Source organism: Chelon labrosus, assembly GCF_963514085.1.
Source record: "Chelon labrosus genome assembly, chromosome: 17".
Taxonomy (NCBI): Eukaryota; Metazoa; Chordata; class Actinopteri; order Mugiliformes; family Mugilidae; genus Chelon; species Chelon labrosus.
This window is the reverse complement of record NC_140350.1, coordinates 14,361,993-14,378,540: the sequence shown is the minus strand read 5'-3', so window position 1 is coordinate 14,378,540 and position 16,548 is coordinate 14,361,993. Positions and strand designations below refer to the sequence as shown.

At 45.6% G+C, this 16,548-nt stretch overlaps 1 protein-coding gene across 2 annotated transcripts in view; it reads right to left on the bottom strand.

The window, feature by feature from the left end:
• Positions 1–14,809, bottom strand: part of nbeaa (neurobeachin a) — a gene marked incomplete at its 5' end in the record, with an annotated part of 87,657 nt that extends 72,848 nt beyond the window's left edge. For both annotated transcript variants that reach the window (XM_084565401.1, XM_084565402.1), the window contains one exon: positions 14,483–14,809. In XM_084565401.1, the coding sequence (XP_084421527.1) occupies positions 14,483–14,809 (327 nt within the window). The remainder of the gene's footprint in view (positions 1–14,482) is intronic.
• Between the last annotated feature and the right edge of the window lie 1,739 nt (positions 14,810–16,548).

Here is a 16,548-nt window from a genome sequence, read left to right as displayed (position 1 = left end):
ACATTTTATCATATAAATTCAGTGCCTTAAAGTTTGCGCTCCGGACTGACAGTGCCGAAGAACCGCTTGGAATCATGCCTCTCAGCTAAAATAATAATCGCCATCACTTTCTCATGAATAAATTTACATTTCCCCTTTTACAACACAATTCAAGCTGCGGCCTTTCAGTTGAGCCACTTTCATCCGGCACTCAAGACAAAAAGTTTCGAGAATATGTAAGCGGCAACCGCTGGTATTATCGAATCAAGTTTTTTAGCAGCGACAGCGTCCATATGATGAGAAGGCACTAGAACGCGCAGAAATTGGAATAAATGATGAAAGAAATTCCTTTTAAAGTTTTTGATAGCATCATTGGAATTCCTGTACCGCTCACAACGGAGCATCTAAATCTCTTTGTAGCCATTTACGGAAAACCTAAAAGCTTCAGCGAGGAGGGAACGCCTCCCCTCCACCGGGGAAACGTCTGGGCCTTACCAAAACTGAGGCCGTTATGATTTATGTCTTGAGACTTCTCGTTAAGAAAGGGCCTTCTCTGAAAATATGCCCGGAGGTGAGGAAAACGAGAGAGGAAGGGAAACATCTAAGGTGGAAAGGCTCGGACAACAACTAAGAAGCGGGGAGAAAAGTAGCTTCAAGGAGAGGCGGTGATTACGAGCTCACCACTGGTAGGACAGCATGAAACGAATGAGGCGAGCTGCTGAATTCTACCAGACGCAGGACGCAGGAAGAGGCCGTACGTTGAACAGCGACGAGCAGGAGGCAGGTGTTAAGGTGCTGTCTATCAGATTCTGTCCAGGACCAGAGGTAACTCATTTTTACTCTCTTTTCAGTTTATTTTTTTCCCTCAAGACAGGAAGCAGCAAGAACATCCTTGGACGGAAAGACCCAAAGCTTATGCTCTGTATGCTTCAACAAAGCCTTCACACCTTGTCTCTTGATTTGACTCCATTGTGCTCGTTTCAAAGAGAGGAAGTGAAGTCCTACAGGGCATCCCGCATGCTGCTCACACCTCACTGGGCTTATCAAAGAAGAAAACAGAGACAAGAGTGAGCTACAAGACGTCGGAAACTCTTCATTCTTCCCGGGATGATCGGAGCAACTAAATTTAAGCATAAAAACTGATGTGTGTTAACGCATTCAAGTGTTTTTCCTCCATTGTTTTGTATTCAATTATTCATGTCCTGAATGCCTGTGAGCATTTGTCTGCGAGATGGAGCAGGTGTAGACTAGCTGATGCTAAGTTCAAAGGTCACCGGATAAGCCCCGCAGACCTGACTCAGACCAAGCTGGTGGCAATTCAGGATCACTAATCTGTTTGTTTGGTTGAGTGTACGCGCCGCGGCGAGATGGGATGCGGGGCCCGCGCTCGTGCGCGCGCCGCGCGCTCGCCGCCCCGCCGAAACAATGGAGAGCGCTGTTCCGCTGAGCCCCAGCTGATGGAGGATAAGAGAGGTGGCAAGCAGCTCCAGCGAGTCTCGGTAATCCATCATCATAAGACGGGGCTGGGAATGACACATACAAATGCCCACGCAAGCGCGCACAGACGCACTAAATAGGGCTGAAGGGTTAGCGGAGCATGATGTACTTTATGTTACTGTGCGGAAAAAAAGACCACACATGGTGCACACACACGAGATAATCATGAGTCAAACAACGTGTTATCTAATATTTAATAGTATTTTTGTTTTTAATAAAAAAAGTTTGGTCCAAAGAAGGAGACCAGGCTTCATGTGTTTCTCTCCCAAGATGTTTTTGTGCTGCAGGCCCGTCACCACATACGCTTTACTTCAGAGTTGTCCTCCACAGTGGACAGTGGCGGAGACGTGCCGTTTGAAGCTGGCGTTGTTTGAAGCGGAGCAGAGGCGGCAGTTGTCACAGGCCTTGTAAGTAAAACCTTGAAAGGGAACCATTTGAAGTTTGCATTCGCGGCAATCAACTCAGATTCAAATCTTTTCCGCGCTATGGCCGAATTTTTACATAAACTGTTTTCCCACATCGGCTCCTTCCTTCTAAAAGCGAGGAACTTTGCCTCGTTTGCGTGCCTTTAGGAGATTTAATGCATTAATACTTTGTCTCATGGCGTCCATTTCGATGGAACAAACAGTGCCATTATCCTGGAGGATACAGTGTTTTCACGGGCGCTAATGGATAGCTAATGGATACGAGGAAGCCAAGGAAGACTGAACTTTAAGATTTAAACAGCTGCGACTGAAACGCTAAATGACGAGGATGAAGTTTCGAATGCTTTGAATCTACAACAGCCGTCGGAGTGTAATTCTCATTGGCAGAGCTAATGATTTAAGTTAAGTGTCCGAGTGTGTACAACAACACACGCTCGTGTACTCAGTGTAGGTGCCGAACGGTACCAAGATAGCTCCTTAAAAAGAAATCCAGGCTCCCCAGATAATAATGTCAAATGTCGAATTCACTCACACAAAAAACTATTTCCTATCAAAAGGTCATATCAACACAAAATCCATTCTCAAATATCACAGCGCGTTGCCGGCGTGCACTCGCAGCCCTGAGAGCTCACACTGTCTTACTGGAGAAGGCCAGACACTTGGGAGAGAAAATAAACACGTAAGATTTCAAAAGGATTGAAAGATCAAGATTAAACTTGCAAAGTCTTAAATAATGTCGGGAGGAGAAATAACTTCGGGGGCGGCGGGGGAGCGTGAGCGAGTCAATTCTGAAAATCTAATTCAGGCAGTTGATAAATATATATTAGCTTTTTGCAGGTAAACATTCCTCTGCAAATCCAGTCCCTTAGGCGAGCTGCACGGTAATATCTCAGGTTTTATGCCAACACAACGAGTGCGTGATCCATAGCACCGATAGCAAAGTAGACAAAACACTTACTGAGCTGATTGTGTAGCTAAGACCGAACAACAGTTTCCATTTGTGACGTCGGTGGTAGCATAAACAAACACAGTCAGCCTCTTTTGGATCCATACATTAGCTTGATTATGAGCCTGTGCTCCTCTGCATCCATATTCTGCATTCCACCTTAACAGTCTTCCTGGAAGCAGAGCCTGAATGCGGCGGGTCAAGGTGAGAGGTCGAGGAAGGGAGGGGAATATTGCCGCGGAAGGGGTGGGGGAGGTGTAGAGGAGTAGGGAGGGTGACATATTTGATTCAGCAGCACTGCCGGGTACATGTATTGGCTGCGAAATCTTTGCCTCCACTTCACTGTTGCAGGGTGTCCAAGTGTGAAAGTGCTCACAGGAGGGGTGAAGCTAAACCCTGGCATGGTGCTGCAGGATATCAATCTAACATGTAGTACTAGTAGCAGAAAAGAAAGCCTCTAGGAATGGATCAGACCTCTCTATTATAACCACTTACAACTTATACACCGATCAGCCACAACATTAAAACCACTGACAGGAGAAGAAAACACACACAAAAACGGTATAGGAACAATTAAAAAAAACATGAAAAACAGCATAAGGTGTTGACCTGGCCTCCAAATTCACTAGATCCCAAACTGATCAAGTATCTGGGATGATCCACAGATGCCCCTCCCCTCAATCCACAGGACCATAAGGCCCCCACTAACAACATTCTGTTGCCAGACACCACAGGACACCCTCAGAAGGCCCGTGTCCATTCTCTGATGAGTCACGACTGTTTTGGAGGCACAAGGGAGACGTACACAATATTAGGAAGGTGGTCATGATACAGATACAGAAAGCTTTATTAATCCCCAAAGGGTATTAATAAAGCTGTTATGCCTGATCGGTGTACATATTCACATTTTCCCATACAGTGACTCCAGATGACCTTTGAATGGTTGTGGTGGTTTTGAATAAAAAAAACATTGACCGTATATAAAGATGAACAAACCCTCTGCTAAATCACACATAGGAGCAAATTTGCTCCTGAACGTGAAGCCATCTTGGCAGCGCCCGACTACTCCTGACTCCGAGCTAATTCAAAAATTGGCAAAGAAATGGAGCATGAGTGAAGCTGAGAGAGACAAGGGTCACTCAAAGTAGCCACATGAGAGCCACGCATAGCTATAAGCCTGGATATATTTTAAACAATCAGCTATAGAGACCAAAACAGTTTAAATCTGCTGTAAAGTTAAACATTTTAACGTGGATTGAGCCAGCCTCGAGTGGTCAGTTGTGGAATTGCAGTTTTTGCCACTTCCGCATGGCTGCTTGGTGAAAAGCCAACATTTGGTAATATACAGTGGTGCAAAGATAAATTCATACATTCATGGCACCAGAAACCTGGTTAAGCCCCTATTCAAGTTTTAAGAAATCCGAAATCCAATCCCAAGTGACATCTCAGAAAATCAAACGCCAACGAACGCATCGCACATCTGGAGCAATGAAGAAACTGAATTTTGTCTTTCAGCGATGAAATAAGGAACAAGTCATTATAGTCACATTAATCTAACTTTGTAATTGTGTTAACATATCTTCAATGCAGATGTTGGTTGCTATAGTTAATTTTACCATGTTAAAAAAAAAAAAAGCGATTTCCCTTTACAAGACCAGTTAATGCTTTATTGGGACTCGGTCCGCTTACTTCCACTTCCGCAAATTCAATAAACTTCTCCCATCCCTTTTTAGTTTACCGTCCAAGTGTCTCCACAAACTTTAACTGGTCTGAAACGCTGCAGCCCGTATCATCACCTGAACTCCCTCCAAGGCTCCCATTGGCTTCCAATAAAATCCTGCATTGAATACAAGATCCTGCTACTTACCGTCAAGGCCCCTCACAGCCAAGCTCCATCGTACCTGTCTGAACTTCTCCAGTTCCACACACCCTCCCACACTCTCCGAGCCACCCAACTAATTGCACCACATGGCATTGCTCGACATGCTGGCATTAGTTTTAGGGACAAATTTGAACATGTTTCTTCAAGTCAGCCTCAGGTTAGCAGTGAAAGCCAAGCCGGGCAGTCATTGGATCTTTAGATCAGATAGTTAGAAAACTGACCGACATCCGGCCCTCGTACCGAACCTCATTCTCAAATAAAGACTCCGGCTACATAACGATACCGTTCTTATTTCCCTCGCCGATAACAACCAGGGCGCGCAGAGCTAACTTTATTGTGTGTGCTAAAACCAGTGTTGCTGCATTGCCACCCGGGCAGCATCACCTCCGCATAAAAGGAACACAATAAAGACTCAAACCGTGTGTCACCTTCTCACATGTTTAACAAGTTGCCTTTTCAGTGTACAAAACATTACAGCGGCCTTATAATATCAAGCTGCGCTGTCTTATGAAAAATTCCTGTCTGAAAGCTAAAGAAATAAATCATTGTTTAGCTCTCTCCTTCATCGCCGGCTCTCTATCACCCTTTTTTTTTTTTATCTCGGGGACATGCAGTCCTGATACATTACGTTCGATCAGTGCAGATGGATGGAAGAAGAGGTTGAAGGAGCTCTGGTTTGATGCAGAGCACAGATCAACGAAGCAATCTAATGTGGTGTAAAATGACTTATTACAGCTACTTAAACTGGTTTTCAGGCTGCGGGGGGATGTATGAGCATAGCAGGGAGATGCTAGATGTCTAGCGTGGAATACTAAAGTTGCACACATACAAGCACACGCACTACAAAGTTCCTATAATCAACCTTCGGCCACTGCAGTATGCAGCATGATGAATAGCTACACAGCTAGCTATACTTCCAGTAATGCAGATGTGTGGTTTGTGTCTCTGTGTGTGGAGCCAAGGGAGCGAGGCGAAGTAGGCCAGCATGAATATAAAATCACCCATGCCAGGCAATGATGTGGGCTACAAGAAGAGAGAGAGCAGTGTGTGTGTGTGCTTTTGTGCATATGTGAAGAACGTGAAGATGAAGGTGCAGGAGACTAAAGCGAGGGTTTGTAGGAACGCTCATTTATCAAGTCTCTGGGATGTTGAGGGCACACTCTCAGCAGCGCACAAACACCAGATAATTCAAACAAAGCAGCTTGTTATAATTTGGAGATTACTGCATTGTGGGGACGCCCGACAAATAACATACAAACACACACCGAACGCAAAAAAAACACAGTGTCGATGGGGTTTTCGAATCCAAATGTCGTGCGCGAAGCTAGCAGGGAAATTTTAACCCATATGTCCCACACCCCTCCCGTCCCGCAACAGTCACGCACAGACAATGCACACGCTTTAGAACAAAAAGGAAACACAAAAGGGGAGCAGACACAATTGCATGAAAGAGCCAGACACAATAATATGGAAACGAGGAGCACAGAGAAAGACAGGAAGGTTCGTGAAAAGATTCTTTTTCTGATGCCTGTATATAAAACTGGAAAAATGAATTATTTATTAGGGAAATAATGGAAAAATAATGAATGAAAAAAATACCGGTTTTGGTTATTGCGTAAAAACAACAATGACAGCCTGGTTGCAGTTTTACAAATGTGAAGACACTTGGGTGTCTTTGGTTCATAGCTTTAAATAAGGAGTACGTACATAACAAGTGTCCACTGTCAAACAACGCAAACGATTGCACAGATGTTTTCATCATACATTTTATGAAGTAAATTATTATTAGCGTTTCATATTTTAATTATTTTTTTACCCTCATTTATTCTAGATATGAAAACCCTGAGGAAACACCACAAAAGGCATAACAGTATTACAACAGTTCAGGTGAAAATGTCTCGCAAGTGAAATACGATTCCACCGTTGACATTTTCTTTTCTGTCGACTCTTTGAAGCACACGTGTGCTGAATCTATTTGTCTGATCAGTCCTCACCACCGGAGTACCTGTTTAATTTATAGAAACCTATCATAACATTAAAAGGCATAATCTGATTTAATAAAATTTAATCTGATCAAAAGAATTTATCATGAAAGCCTCAAAGCATAAGGCAAACAGGGATGGGGAATATTTGGTTTAACAGCGGTTTAATTTGTAGTTCAGCAGCAGGTGATCATTTTCCTATGAAATTCATATTTTATTCATAATACTCTATTTATTTATAATAGATTTCTGCTTTATTTCTCGGTCGGTGCAAGTTGAATTCTTATTGCACCATTAGACCGTAATATTTGTTGTGTGTGAGGTCAAAACTACAACACAAACACACATGCAAGGGCTTCGAAGAGCCACTGCATCTATTGCACCGCTCCACGTTATATTGCTGTCACTGTGTCTCATACGATTTGCATATTATGTCCCCTGGCCTTCCCAACTAAAGAAGAAGCCTGGCCACTAAGGGTGTAGGAAAAAGAAACAATACAGCACAGTATCAGAATATTTTATATCGCAATACTGTATTCAAACACAGATGCCAAGGTTTGATCTTTACTTATAATTGACTTCAATGTGGAAGCTGCTTTTTCTGACAAACGCCTGAATTTATTTTGGATTTTTCAACAATGAAGGGACAAGGGACACGGACACGACGCACGGGATTTGCACAGAGCGTCACGTGGGAAATAAAATTCAATGTGAATACTACCATGATCCGAGAACATGCAGAGATAACATTGGCCGAGAATGGCAAAACTAAAATCAGCTCCACAGAAAAATAAAAACCAAAGCTGGTCACACTTAGCTTTACAAGAGTTACCTCACAATTCTGAGCAAGCCACAAAAGTAACGCAAATAAACCTGGATCCACACCAAACTGGAAAATGAGGGATTGTGTTACGTGCTTAAGACACTGGAGTTTTGTTGCAGTCCACACATATTTGCATTCGGTTAAGTTGGACCAGGCCGAGACATAAACAGTTCAGTTTATCAGGTGCGTGCCAGATTGATGACGGGTTTTTATTACAGCTCGGTTGGTCAGCCTGTCTACTTGATCCTATTTTGCTGCAATAAAAATGATTAAAGCTTGGTGAAAAAATAAAGAACAGGAATTTATCATATTAGACAAAACAGATGATGAGAAGGATTTTCTTTGGGGACATAATTTGCGGGTTGAAATATACATTATCGTAACACTTTCAATTTTTAAATCATGATATCAAATTGTGACTTCATTGTCGTTTTTAATTTGACTTGAGGCCTCCGGCGATTTCCAATTACTGGTTCCACACACGACAGAGTCTTCCACCAGACGTTCTTAGCTCAAAATACGGCAAAGACAAGTAGGACGAGGAAGTGTGCCGAGAACCGGAGAGGGATGGCACCGCAGACAGCTCCATTACCTCCTCACAATAGGGATCATCCACATTCATCCACCAGCCGCTTCACCCAGCCAGGGAGACGGGGAGCGAGGGACGAGATTACACCGAGGGGTTATGTGGATGGATGTGCTTAGAGGAGATAAAGAATGGAGAGATAGAGGAAGCGACAGGGAAGTAACAAAGGGCGTCGTTAAAGCAAGGCCGGGACAATATTTTCTGCGTTCCTCCCGATTCCCAGAGGGTGCCCTCATCCAAAATCTTACATGGCTTACCTGCGGAAAAATCCCAGCGTCTGGAAATAGCAGCTAACTAAGGAGAAAGAAGCATTTAGAGAAGTGAAGCGGAATTGAGGTGAACGGTTTAGCCCCGGTGCTTCTTACTCACGAATACAAATCAGACCGGTGAGACACAAAATCGTGTTATAATTCATGTCCACAAGACTGAAACAGAAATTATAATGAAAGCAGAATTACAACTTAAAAAAAAAAAAAAAAGACTCTGAAGCAGATCATTATGAAGGGGATTGGCTAGTAAGAGGATTTGGGAGTGACGGGGTTTGTCGTTTACGGGACAACATGACATTTATATTTTTAATTGGGTATTTCCTTTGCCCAGATATTTGTCACACCGTGGAAAGGATTTCTAGATTTGTCCAGCATGCCTCAGCGTGGAACTGTAGACCTTGCTAACAATGCTAACAAGCCGGCGCTAGGTAATCCCACAGCGTGACAAGTGAGTGATGAAGAAAAATGGCCAATTAAAACTCAAAAATGTCAAGTTATCGCTAAGAGGCTTTGCGCTTCGTACGGAAACTGTGCAAACTCTCCCGTTTACTCTGGACTCTGAGAGTATTTCGCTCCTCCATCACCAGGAGAGGGGAGAGCAGTGATACCCACAGCGTGATGAGGCTCCACAGGGGGGGCAGGAACTCATCAGACCCCCACTGAACACCTATAGCCAGACCTGCGTTGCACTAAAGAAGAAAAGTATACCTGAAGGACAATCACAGACTTTTCAATCTCTCGTTCTCTCTGTATACAGTAAAGATGAGCATCCTTCCCGCATCATCTTTTCCCCTCTTCTCCGTCTCTCGCTGGCTCATGCGGGGGTCGGGACAACCCAGCTGTGTGACAGATAGCAAAGTCATTCATGACCTTGCAGCAGAAGCCACACCCTCCGTCCTCCAGCACTTCGTACATGCACACACACCCACACACACCCGGATGCGCGTGGGAGAGAGAGGGAGAGACAGGCACAGAGTGTTCATGCAGTTAAAGTGGCAGGTCACCACACGTTTTGTCAGGACCAGTGTCGTTGTCAACACTCGCGCTGCGCGCTGGCTGTACAGCCCTGGCATTGCAGCATTACAGCAGCCAAGCGTTCCCAAAAAAATAACAGCCAGCGTGATCTCGCAGAAGCTTGAGAAACACTTGTTGAAGACAAACTAGATGCGCATCAGCTTTCTGAGAGGTTCGGGTCTTGAAATTTTTTGACACTTTTCTGCTTGGTGCTGCAGCATTAGCTTGAGTGTAACATTTGCCCCTTCCCTTCATGAATTAATTCATGATGCAAACTTCATATTTGGTTTTAAAAACTGTCTAAGATCGGGTATCTCGGTTGTCTTCTGTGTCACTCTATTGGACAAACTGGCAAATTTAGATGGACAATGTTCAATTTTAAAGGTGATTACACGGCTAATATGCTATCCAAGAAAAAGGGGTTAACATGTTACAGTTACAGCAGCATGGACAAATGGGATCACACTGACATCTTGAACTGTCCGCTACACTATTCTACTGTGTCATATCTCATTTTATGTGATATATAATGCTGGAAAAAAAGTTGAAAGAATTACAATCCAAACAATTTCCGAACCTAAAAGAAATCTTTTTTTTTCCCTTTCAAATATGCTCATCTTGGTTTTAGAAACAATAATGACAGTGCTTCTCTAATGCGGAGCCCGTCACGCTACCTGTGGGTTTTATCCATTATTCACCGCATTCATTGCAAATTAAACCACACCATATCCGTGTCAGATAACCTGAAACAAATGTTATCCAACTCGTTACAAATAAACATCTGCCGTGTTTATGCCAAAGTTCATTTCAACCCACGCTAGCAAGGCCACGCGCCATTTACCGGACTATTTAAATCCATTAGCCGGACGCTTGCTAAGACACTCATCTGCATGGCTGTGTGAGCACACGGTGACGCATTGTTATTCTCCTGCACGGCCGTGCAAGCGGAATACAATGCTGCGGGGAGCTAGTTAGCCTATGCCCTACGCCTGAAGCCACGGGGCAGGCTTGGAAAACAGTTGAATTAAATTGAGTTTGGTACAAATATTTCAAACCACTCCAGGGGCATAAATAATATGCCGTGTGCTATGTGTTGAACAAAAAAAACTGACCTATGCCTTTACGAATTGGTGAGGTATAAACGGAGAGAGTGACAAGCGGTGTTAGACGCATGACAAACACAAAAACACTAGTTTCTAATCCGAGCTTCGTTTTTCTGCCTTATTTTATTTTTTGGTGCCATGCAGAAGAATCAGTGGGTTTCCATGTGTGCAAATGATCGGGAGTGTGTCCGTGTTCAAGGCTCAATGTCAACACAGGAACATCAGAGCGAGCGTACTGTATGTGTGTTTTTTGTGTGTGTGTGTGCTGACTCTGACTCCGCTGGCTGTCTTATCAGTATCAGGTGACCTTGGTGATTGTGGAGTGTGTGGACAAGGATAATGAGACGTTTGCTAACAGAGTCGGTGGGACCACTAAAGGGGCTCAGGTGGGGATTCGCGCTGCCACTGGATATTGCATCCGGCCAAGGAGGGCAGTGAGCGAGAGAGAGAAAAGCAAAGAACGGGCGCCGAGTGCCCCCCCGACCCCCCAAAAAAAACAAAAAAACCTTACAACTAGATAAAGCTGTCTATAAATAAGCACAGCTGGTGTTGTACTTAAGCAGAGGGACTGACAGTGCAGCCAGCTCATGCATTTGAAATCTATGTCTCAGTTCTTGAAATAAACAACAGTTCAGGCAGATGGGTCAGCCCTCACATGGCTCGCTCTTCCGACCGCCAACATATCTATGAGAAAATGACGTGAGGTTTCAGTCCACAGAAGCGACTGTGCGGTGAGGAAAAAGAAAGCAATGTCTCACAAAGGCAAGACGCAACCATATCATAAACTATCCTGTCCAGTAGAGCGTTTATCTACAATACTTGTGTCCGACCCTTTTTGGCTTACGACCTCAGAGAGGTGCGTCACCAACGCAACATGTCAACCATAGACAGATTTTATTTATTTTAGTCCTGAAAATGTCAAAAAAAAAAAAAAAAAGCTCAATACTTCTCAAGAAGGGAAAAAAAAAAAGCAAAGATCAAGGCAACGTCAGAAAAAAAATGCTGCTCTCCTTGCTCCATTAATCATCTCATGACCCCTCAGATTTATCTCACAGCCATTCGGAACATCCTGAACTCCCGGGCTGAGAACCGCAGATCTGGAACGTCTACATTAGTCATCTCGATGTACATCTATATACTAACATGTACAGACGGGTGACAAATTAAATGAAACAAATGAATAGACGGCATGCTAGGGCCTTCACAACCGCCTAACGTCAAACCCACTGATCCCTTATGGAAACACTTGATAACAAACGAAAATAATTGCTGCGCTTGATTTCCGACTTTGACGATAACGCGACGGCGCGCCCACCCGAGCGTGCATCTTCGCCCCTCGTTCGGTCAGCTCGGCGTTGCCATGAAAATATTGCCACATAATAGGAGACGGATATAGACAAAGGCAGAGAGATGGAGAGGAGTGCTGTGGAAAAGCACTGTGCTAGAAGTCCGGAAGTAGAAAGAACACCAGGTGGTCGAGCGTCTGGATGCAGGCAGTCAAAGAGCAGTGTTGCCTTGACAACTGTGATGCCTTGTTGATGATAACAACACCGCCAGCACCACACACACACACACACACGATGTACATCTATAGACGTGCACTGCTCGTCCTGTATCTGTTGCGTTTCATTTAAAACGAACCGTTATCGCAACATTTTGTCCTGTATCTACATCAAGGATGAACAAAGCCCATTTCAAATGCCGTCCATCTGCTTTTATTATGCTCATTCTTTCTATAGTTCATCACTAGCCAAAGGCCAGCATTTGCACGCCGTATAGACCAGGGAGCATATCTGATACAGCAGACAAGCCATCTGTTCACCCAAGCCGCAGTGGGATCTGATCAATACAGCCACAGTGGACGGTGAATGTGGCTGCTGTGGTCTCCCACATTGACTGGAATAATGGATCAGCTTTTGGGTCACAGTGGACTCATTGTACCAGCAGCATGACCACTGAGGTTTCCTGCCTCCACACCTCTTTGTTTCAACTCTTTTAATTAAGGAGCTGGGCAATAGAATTCCCTAACAGGCTTAGCTATTGGCAGCTCTGCAACCAGGACTGATTGTTCAATTCGGGATTTAGCTTTGAGTAAAGCTTTCTATGACCAACGCATACTGCTTTAATGTGTCAGGTCGCCCGGGCCTTTGTGTGTGTTAGCGCATCAGCACATTCACAAATAAACACGCTGGCCTAAAAGCAGGTATTTACATAAAATACTGGAGAGCGCGTTTCAGCTGAACGCTCCGAGGAGCTTTCACTGATCTGATGTGGACCAATCCTGAGTCCTTTCCTCTTCCGCTGCATCAGCTGGTGATTTCTGAGCACATAGCCACTGCAGCATCCTACCACCTCCTCCTCCGCCTCCACTCTCTCTCTCTCTCTTCTCCTCCCCCACCCTCCTTCAACCCCTCTCCACCTGCTTTTAAATGCATGGCGCTGCCCTGCCAAGCCAGTCTATGCAGGCAGCATCACTCCTCTCAGTCCCTCCAGAGTGAAGGAGGAGGAGGAGGAGGAGGCCGTGGAACAGGATGGATGGTTATCAGCCTGCGCGACCCGGGGGGTTGTCAGAGAAGGAGACAAGATCGGAGTGAGTGAGCAAAGCCCCTCTGCTCTTCCGTGTAGTCCCAATAATCAATTGGGAGATGAGAGGCAACCTGAGTCAGGACGCCTCACCAGCCTGGCTGAGAGGAGAATGGTTTAGCCCAACTGTAGGCTGTCCTGCTCCAAGCACCCACCGAGTAAATAGGCCACTGGCTACACAAAAACCCTGAAATAGACAACCTCCAGAAGACGCCGCGCTGAAATCAGGTTAAAATGTAGTCCATATTATTACACTTCTTTCCCAAAAGGAAATCAATAATGATCTGAGCCCCCCTTTTCGTGGCAAATATGTAATATCATGCAGTACACGCCATCGCCTGATGCACGGAGGAGGGAAAACAGCCAACACACACACGTCCTATATCCCCCCCTAAAGCATTAGTCTTCCTGACCTACGTCTGCTGTACATTTTGCTCATCTGTTTCGTAACGGTGCACACCAGTCATGTCAACCTCCCCCCCCACCACCACCACCCAGCTGGATTAAATCCTCTGATGTGCTGTGTAGGGTAGGCCCAGCATTTCCGACACAACCTCCTCCGATGGAGGGGTAAAGATGGAAAAGGAGGGGGGGTGGCAACGTATATCTGCTCCATAAATAATCGCTGTTTTCAAACGCAGTGAGACAAACCACTAAACCGCTTCAAAGCTACCTATACATCACCCCTTAGCGCACAGGACGCAGGGCCCAGCCTCCAACAATAGGCCTATGCATAATTTTGAGGCATGCTCATACACACGCACATATGTCGATGGGTAGCATAATGCTAATCGGCCTTTGTCCGCGCTGGATCAGTTTGTTTCGCCGCTGACAGACCCGCATACCTGCAGGATTTTCGCTCTTTAGGAAAACGAATTCGTTCCGTTTTGGGTCTCGGTGTTGTGCGCAACACTGTAGCCGTCCGCGGTTTTTGCTCCAGCCTGCCTATGCATCACTTCAGGGGTACATGTCGGGGTCAGGAGAATAGTCTGCATGCACTTTCCACTAACCGCAAACAGTTTGACTCTGAATGCCTTTTCCTTGTTGTACCGCAAACGGGTCGTTTAGTCAACAATGGCCGGTGACTAGACTACCCTCGGTGCCTTGGAGGGGTCACATGCTCCATTCAGCCTCTCTAGGCTTTACAATAATACAGCTTTATTTATTCCCAACATACAGCCCCGTGTGGGCTCCCTTTTTTTATGAACAGAAGCTAAAAAAAAAAAACAACACATCCATCTTCGGAACAAACAAATGACATCATCCTCTGAAAGCCATACACAAACCAGGAGAGTGGAGCATCGTAAATAAAACATAGCGGTGTTAGGGCGCAGTGATTCTACCGTTTTCTATGGCTCCCTCTCCAACCCTGCTCGCTCCTGCCTCCACTCACCAGGTTCAGCACCGTCTCCACGATGTCCCTGTTGCTAACCTCCCCGACCTGGATCAGGCCCACCAGCACGGCGAATTTCATCTGGATATTCCTGATCGGAACCGCGGGGTTGATCACCCCGGCGGGGAGAACCATAGAGCCGGCTGCAGACACCATCCTTTCCCCGGTGGAGCCGGAGCCAGCGCCCGCGGCGACCTGCTGCTGCTGCTGCTGCTGCTGCGGTTGCTGCTGCCCGGAGGAGCCCGGCGGAGGATGGGAGTCTCGGTCTGTGTCCGTGAGCGAGGAAGCAGAGCCCGGCGGTGCTGAAACCGGCTTCTCGCTCGACATTTCCCCTTGGAAACAGGGAGGAGAGGAGCGGTCGCCGCTGACTCTCACACCTGCTCTACAAGCTCGGGCGTCTGCTGCTGCACAAAAACCATCCACTGCGCAGGAAAACCAAGGGGGGGAGCGGTGTTTTAAAAAATCCTCTGAATTCACCCTAACCTCCTTTAAACGTGTAGGGATTCATAGGGCTTGAAAAAAAAGGGATGGAGGCTTGACAGAATGGTAGCCTACGATTCTTTCGCTCTCTCTCTATCCCTATCTCTCTCTCTTTCTCCCCTCTTTCTGTCTCTCTCTCTCTCTCTCATTGGCAGGTTGCAGTCAGTGCGGTCGTCGAGGAGACAGCGCCATGTTAACGCCCCCTGTCTGCGGTAGCGCGCTTCAGCCGCGCATGCGCACTCGGGGGCTTTCTGGGAGGGTGCTGAAGCGGAATAACATGGAGCCATCCATGCATGGGTTCATACAGAGCACAGCACCACCAGGAACAACTGGCTCTTAATGTTTTGTTTTGTGTTTAATACATTTTGTTTATTTATTTATTTATTTTAAATAGTTAATGGTGTTTGAAGGTGCAAATGTAGAATGCCAAAGAATTTCTTAATGCAGAGTTTAAAACTGAGCAGCAAAGCGGCGATAAATAGGTCATAGATTAGGGTTCCTGGTATTCTGGGTGCAGTGCAGGGGCAGTTGGGATGGAGTTCATGCAGTTTAGGGTGTCTGGTTTCCAGACAGAGGCTGTTTATATATTCAGAAGCCATCCGTCTGTCCCACTTATGCTGTCCCTGGTTTAACTCTGGTACCTTTGTTTCCTCATTAAGCATCCCAGGATTGCTCTCCTGGCTACTCTTCTCCTCCTCCTCCTCCTCCTTTCGCCCACGTCTTCAATTCTCCCCCCTCTCCTGCTATAACGTCTACACCTTTTCTCCTCATCACACCTCTATCCTACATGTGCCTCCTGGTTTTACAGAGCATCATCCCTACAGGCACCGATGCAGAATAGGTTACGCAAAATTATACCGATGCCCTTGTATGTGCTCTTAGGGCTCAGAGTAAACTATTCCCATTTATTTCCACTTTTCCTTTTGAGGCTGAAATCATCATATAGCTTTATATGCGTCCTTAAGCAGCCTTCAGGAAATCAGTCTTTCAGATGCGACAGTGTCCTGCACGCTTAATCGCGTCTGGATTTTGTTTTTCTGTTCTTTTTTTAGGTCATTTATTTGAGTCTCTTTGAGCATCGGCTCACAAGTCCAGCCAGTCTGTCACACACATAAGACACAGTTACAGTATCCTCTGGTGGCTGCAGAGACCGTGGCTACCGGTACTGTGTGCGTACTTAAGCCAGTTTCACACTCCATGTGTTCTTCCAACTGGGCACATCTGCTGGGTAGGATTTCCATTAACACGGCAGCTATAGAAGCTGATTCGTTACTCTGTCTGTGCATGCCTGTCTGTGTCTGACTGATTTTCATAGGGGCTGTGATGTCTCTAGGATGTCTCGCTCCTTATTTTCTTGACATGCTGACCGTTGACTGGGGCAACGAGCTTGGGCGACACAATGGTGGCATTTTCTATTTTCTCAGCGGGCGCACGTGTTTCTCACTTCGTGCACACGCATCCGCACACATGAGATCATTAGAGGATTTCACAGATGAGCAGTGGCCTTCTGTTTTTTTTTGTTTTTTTTTTCCTCCCTCAACCCAATCTTAAGCACAAAGGAAATGAAGGAGACAGTCACACACACC